Source organism: Haemaphysalis longicornis, unplaced genomic scaffold (genome assembly GCF_048455015.1).
Source record: "Haemaphysalis longicornis isolate Haplotype H1 unplaced genomic scaffold, Haemaphysalis longicornis Haplotype H1 scaffold_4, whole genome shotgun sequence".
Taxonomy (NCBI): Eukaryota; Metazoa; Arthropoda; class Arachnida; order Ixodida; family Ixodidae; genus Haemaphysalis; species Haemaphysalis longicornis.
Window position 1 is genome coordinate 160,386,891 of NW_027526361.1, and position 6,716 is coordinate 160,393,606.

A 6,716-nucleotide genomic window follows, 5' to 3' on the forward strand; every position below is an offset into this window, starting at 1 on the left:
TGCATTCAAAGGGAGCGCCGCTCAAGAATTGCTGGGCGTTTATTGACGGCACTGCACGTGCAATGTGCCGCCCGTCAAGAGATCAGAGGCCTTTTTTCTCCGGTCACAAACGCTTCCATGCCTTAAAATATCAAGCTATTATGTGTCCCAACGGGATAATTTGCGAGCTGGATGGATCTTTTCCCGGAAGTCTTCATGACGCAGGTAAGTACTCTTACCTGGCATAAAAAAATGTATATCTGCAACAGCCCCTCACGTGTACCAAAAATTACTATATTACTGTTGCGCCTTCTCTAAATCATGCCTCTCGTTTCATTTATACTTCCTATATACGTCTCTGATTTATTGCAAATATTCTTGAGTCTCCTTTCACATCCCTGGGATAGAAGAAAATTTGGCGAGTTATTTCCTAATGGCACGCTGTCGCACTTGTAGTCCCATTTTTTCTGAATGTTTTTTTTCTGTGTAACTGATAGTTCGCGGTTATCACTTTTTACACCCTATGAGCTTTAGTGCCTACTCGTCAGAGCAATGCATGGAGCCCATAAACGGTTGTATTATTTCTGTTACTGTATTCTATGCAAATATTTTAGCCAATGCAAACCAACTGCACGACCCCGAGAACAGGTTCTTATAACTTAGCTGGAGTACTTACCTTTACTTCATTTTCCCTTTTTTTTAGGTATTCTTCGGGAAAGCGAATTGTACGGGAAGCTTGAGAAGCTGGTCCATCAGAAGAGCTACTGCCTTTATGGAGATCCAGCGTACCCTTTGAGGCCGCTGTAGCTGAAACCATACGGCGGAGTGCATCTGAACGAGCAGCAAGTCGCTTTTAACAAGGGGATGAGCCGTGTTAGGCAGGCGGTTGAGTGGGGGTTTGGGAAAATTGCTGGGCTGTTTGCTTTCCTGGATTTTAGAAAAAACCAGAAGCTCTACAAGCAGAACTTAGCACAAATGTACAGGGTCAGCACCATTTTGGCAAACTGCCACACCTCCCTCTACGGATCCCAGGTTTCGCAGTACTTTGAACTTGACCCACCCTGCCTGGAGGACTACCTCACCACCAGGATCAACTAGAAGGTACGTGGACACTGAAGATGCCACTTTAAAAATATGCAGTTTTATTTCAGTCATAAAAGTAGTCTTACAAAGGCCTACAATTTGGCCAAACATATTGCAATGAAGTTTAACTACACCAATTTCGCAAAATATAATGCCATTTCGCAGAAACTATAAAAATGGAGGCAGTTACACCCGCAACAAAGATTACATTAACAAGAGGCTATATGTTTTCACTCACACTTTCGAAAAGCAACTCAGATTCTCTTTAACAAGTTCCTCGATCCTTTTTCCTTGTTCCTCAAACAGTTTCTTCACCTCCTGGATTATTTCCTTGTGTTCCTGGGCCCTGGAAGACGCCTCCAAGTGGAATTTCTTCTCCTCGAGCATTAATTTCCTTTCGTCTAGGGCAAGCCGTTCCTCGTCATGCGCCATCCTTCGCTCTTGGAGGTCCAGTTCGCGCTGCTTGATTGTAAACTCATTCACCTCACGCTTTTCCAGGAGCATCATACCAAGCGTTTGTAGCCCTCGAAGCCCTGCGAGGCATAAACATGGCAAAGGTACTTGTTTTCTATGCTTTTAAATAAAATGCAACCAATATCATGAGATCACTTGTCTTCAATTTAATTTATGGCCACAACACACACAATGCGAACACGCATAAGACTGATTTTCTGAGTATATATCAAGTCGCATGCGGTAAAAAGTGCAGAAAAATAACTCAAGTAATATATCCAGCTGCAATAGTATGGCAAGACCCTCTGCTTCACACGCTTTATTTAACGCTTGCAAATAGGTGATTTATCTTGTTCGGCATCCCACCTCTTGGCAGGCTTTGTGTGGTAGGTCGCTTTCGTGGTGGTTGCCGTGCAGAGTTTGGAACCGCGGTGTCTGCAGACGGGGTGGTACCGCCCGCCGTGACTTCAGTTTCACCTGACTCCACAGCCTCCTGGCTGGCTGGTGGCGCTTCACCTTCATCCGGTGACGGTGCACTTGGGTCGTGCGAATTGCACATGTCCAGCAGCAGATCGCTGACACCAGATGAGTATTCTGCATGAAATTCGGGAACGGTAACACGCGCAAGTAAAGCCTGCGATCACGGTGAGAAATTTTTGCCGCACAAAAAGTTAAGTTCGAGAACTTTTCTAAACTGCAAAATATGTAACTATGCAGCGTCGCAGATACCAAAACAAGAACTACAAGCACGTGATAACAAGCTTAGCTTAACAAACTTCCAAGTGAGGTGAGGGTGAAAAATAAACGTGAACCAAATGAAAACCATTCAGGCTCTTTTCAGTGAAAGGATGGACCAGAGGGAGCAGTCCATGCGATGTATATTTCAATAAATTCACAACCACGAGTGCAGCCAAATAAACGTCTACGCAGACTACACTTACCTCTGATCTGCTGGCTGTCACAGGGCTGGGCGGATTCTCTCGTCACGAACGACACTGCGTCCACGGTGGCTGCTTCCGTATGTTGTGCAAACGGCGCAGCTGGTCTTTTCCAAATTTGCTGTCTCACCGCCGGCGGGACGCGCACAGTGGGCAGCGCGGCATCCCTCGTTTGCTGCGCCAACAGGAGCTCGGTTGGTTTTCGTTGGGCCGTAGCGTTCCCCCTCCTCGGCTGTGTTCTCGGCATGGTTCTCGGCGCGTAGGAAAATTCCCGAGCAAGGTCTGATACATCTTGCAGTAGTCGCTCTTTCTCCCCGTATTGCTCTTCAGTGCCAGATCTGTACAAAACAGAACGGAAGCGCTTGAGGTGCTGAACGGCGGGCCGCATATGCATGCTGTCATCACTGCGAGCATGCACCTATCGCAAAATCACGGAATGAAGTTGAGGAAACGGCAACATGAGCAATGAAACTTACTTTCTGAGGTTCACTCTGTCGTTGCGACGGAAGTAACCGATGAGCAGGTCCAACCTCTCTCGGATGGCACGAATTGTCAACGGTCGCGCGGCAAGGTATTCCACATTAGCCAAAACTTCGTCCCACCTTTGCGGTTGCTCGAACGGATTAGCCACCAAGACCTCTTTCAGGAGCGCTATATCTTCATCTACTCGGAACCGCTTTCGCCGTTTCGTCGCTGCCGTCTCAGGTAGTATTCTAGGGACTGCAGTAGTAGCGCTTGCCTCGCTAGGAGCAGCCATCTTGAAACTGCGCACGGGAGCGCGAGCTGCCGTGACGGTCCGCTAAGACAGCCCGGCGAGCGGAGCGGGGCCGCGCTCCGGTAACGCCGCTGGCGCCGTAGCGCGCCGCGCATGCGCACTAGCTCTCCCGCTTGCTATCGGAGCGGAGCGGAGCGTCGAAAACGGTCAGCTAAAACTCTCTAATATTAGAGAGTTTTAGCAGTACGTTCGTTACGTTCGTTACGTTCGTTCCGTTGCTACCGGGTTTACCGGGACCCGACTGCGCATGCGCGCGTACGTACCGGGTTCTTTCCGTAGAGTGAGACGGAAAACGTGTTTTAGCACTCCGTAGCGTCGTACCGTTCGTTCCGTGTGACGGCTGATTAGCCGAGTAGTTGCAAAAATCCGCACGCTAAAAATACGTAAATAAACAACGCAGTTTCCCCTAAAGCATTGCAAATCTAAAATAAATCGCGCTCGGCCGGACGCATTGTGAGGCAGGGGCTGCGGTGGCGGCGACGGCACCAGAGCGAGCGCAGGTGACGACATGGTCGCGCGCCGTTCACGTGGAGGAATGGCCTTGGCCTTGCCCGATTGAAGCGCTAGACACATGTACAATTGGTACACGCGATTCGTATGCGACTGATCGTTACGACTGTCACCACGACTAGTCGTACGCGTGAATTTGAGACACATGGCCCGATGCGGGTGTGCGATGCCTCGTCGGCGCCGCTCCGCCCACTGTTTTTGCACCATGGTCAACTACGACGATCGCTGAGCTGAATTTGTAGATTCCGCGGGTTTGTACGCAAGAAATGGATAAAGCAGGCAATCGTGAAGCGTTTTCTGCATCGGAAACAGTCCGCGCACACGCCGGTCGCGCCTGCCAGCTCGGCACACTCAGCGGCTCGAACCGGCGCAGACCACGGTAGCAACCGCTTGTCGCTGTTCTTCCAAATCAATCTGATCACTAAAACGAAGTTCCACCTGCGAGAAAGTAGGTGTTAGTGTGGTGAAAAATTGTGCTAGGGATTGTTCTCGGGGCTTATTTTAAAAGCGGCGATCAGATATATCTGCCGCGATGCAAGCATATGCTGACCGGCCATGGATGCCGCGGCGCGCGGTGCGGCGAGTGGCCGAGAGATGGCGATACCTGCCTCGGAAGCATCGAAACAGGCTACGCAGATGTCTCGGTCACCGGTCGCTCACGGCAGTTGTAGCTCAAATAGTTTCACATGCGAGAAAGGGGATGATAGTGAGGTGAAACGTTGTGTTACGGAGTGTCATTCGCAGTTGCACAGATAGCGGCGATCAAATATTCGCCAGGACGCTAAGCCTAAAGTTTCTAACACCCGAGCAAGCCGGTTGCGGGCTCCGGATACGGTAACACGGAAGCAGAGCGCCGGGAGAGACGCCGGCCGCGTACGGAACAAATGGCGCATGCGCAGTCGGGTCCCGGTAAACCCGGTAGCAACGTAACGAACGTAACGAACGGAGCATACGTACTGCTAAAACTCTCTATTTACTCTGCCCGTTTGCGGCGTCCGGGAGCACGCACCTCACGAGAAGGAGCCGGCGTCGTCTAGCCTTGCGCGTGGCACTCGCAAATAAATACCGAGAAATCAGGCCACGCCCGTCCGCGGCTCAAGGGCGGAGCACAAGGAAAGTCGCGCTACAGACACCCATTTCGCGAAGACTGTCGCTGCCGGTTCTAGTGCGTGCTGATGTGTACGTTCCACTTTGGGAGAATTGTGAAAGCGTGCGAACAAAAGCATCCGGGCCTGCAAGTCATGCATGTGAAAGACGATGATCTAGATGGATATGACGATAAGCTATGTGTGTGTGTGGGGGGGGGGGGGGGGGGGGCAGTATTTTTTTCTAAAGGCGAAATACAAAATGTTCCAACACAGACACACGCAAGGCTGCCACAGAATCCCTGTAACGCCAAGGCACTGCGGGAGAGTGAGGATGAGTAAACGCTATTGAGCTCCGACAAACATGAAGTGAAATAAAGGTGGGTGGCCTCTTCTAACAGTTCGAATAGCGGGGAGCGACCGCTGGGACGTGCCCTAGCCCGAATGACAGCTTTATTTGGAGCTAAGTGGGCATACAGCGTACGCTGCACCGCGTAGGCGAAACGCCTGCAGCACGTGTGGAGGCATATATTTTACCGCCGAAGACACCCACCCAGTTAAAGTTTCTCCTCCATACATCACGACTAATTTATTTCCTACAGCTAACTCAAACACGTCTGATGCAGGCTTATTCAAAGCGCGACTGTGGTTCTCGCTTCCTCCACCCTGTTAAAACACGTAGTACATAAATATAGGACGTTTAGCAGCGGAATGCAATTAGCGACGTGAGCCTGTTGAGTTGGCGGTAATATCTCTCGTTACGCTAAATACACGGACGAAGCTCCGACTTCTTTCTGTAGCATTTCTTCTGCCTAAAAGCGGTACCACAAGATTTTATTGGTAGGAAAAAAACACACGGTATAATAAAATGTTCGCACGCCATGACGAAAGCATGAATCTTTGGACCCGTGAGCTGCACATGCACTCACACTCACGCACGTGTTTCACCTAACAACACGTAGGGGCCATTAGATTGAAACTGAGCCGATAGACACGCGACGTGTGCCGTTTTGTATTGCTTCCCATAGAAGTAAGCGATAGGCTTTTGTGGGCGCAAATGTGTGTCTCTTCGAGTTCCGTCTATAACCGTAGCCTCTCAAATGAGGTTTGTAGAGGGTCAAAAGTTCCGTCGGAATATTTTATTTTTGCTGTCTCCTCCTGTCCTAGTTGATATCCGACATTTAAATTTCCTTCCTTGCTGATATCCGAATTTACATTATCTCATAGAATTAATATGAGCGCCATCACAACTGCGTTAAGCACTTCATCCTATTTGCCGCCTCCAGTAACAGCGTTAGAGGCTGCCACTTATTCGGTTCGGTGCCTTTTGCAAGTGAGCTGTTCACAGAAAACAAAAGCAGCTAATGTAAAAGAAACTAATACCGAGGGATAAAACCAGCGCGACTAAAAGTGGGGAGCAAATTCGAACAGAACGAGCGCCTGTACCAGAAGAAGGGAGTGTGGGGTGGAGTGCGTGTGGAAGAAAGACAAAACAAACCAGGACCCAGGAGAGAGACAATGCGCGCCTGGTGGCTCGGCGTGTCAATACTAATTTGATAGCCTCTCCCGGCCGCGGCTATTCGCAGCCTTTTCCGAAAGCGCGAAAAAACAAAGGGACATGGAAATGCAACCCGAGAGAGAGCAAAAAGGTCAAGCGGGAGAGGGGAGTTCTGATCAATGATTCCATCCCAAACCGCAGCGACGCGCTTGCGTGGAAAGGGCGCCATTAGGGGCGCTCCTTTTCACGATTGGCCAACCTGCATCCAGTGAAGACGCATGCGCATTGAAGCAATTTGAACGCCGCCGCGATCATTTCCCGGACCAATGCTGTTGCGAAGCCTATGCTTCCCATTGCATATCTGCTGAGAAAGTTAGGCGCAGCGAAGTTACGGC

At 50.0% G+C, this 6,716-nt stretch overlaps 1 protein-coding gene across 1 annotated transcript; it reads right to left on the reverse strand.

Annotated features, from left to right (window-relative positions):
- Positions 1-1,105: 1,105 nt before the first annotated feature.
- LOC144180644 (uncharacterized) lies at positions 1,106-3,321 on the reverse strand. Its single transcript, XM_077708952.1, has 4 exons — positions 2,930-3,321; positions 2,457-2,791; positions 1,882-2,109; positions 1,106-1,595 (listed from the first exon to the last, which is right to left on the reverse strand). The coding sequence occupies exons 1-4, from the start codon at positions 3,208-3,210 to the stop codon at positions 1,297-1,299; spliced, it is 1,143 nt and encodes a 380-aa protein (XP_077565078.1). The 5' UTR covers positions 3,211-3,321; the 3' UTR covers positions 1,106-1,296.
- Positions 3,322-6,716: the final 3,395 nt, after the last annotated feature.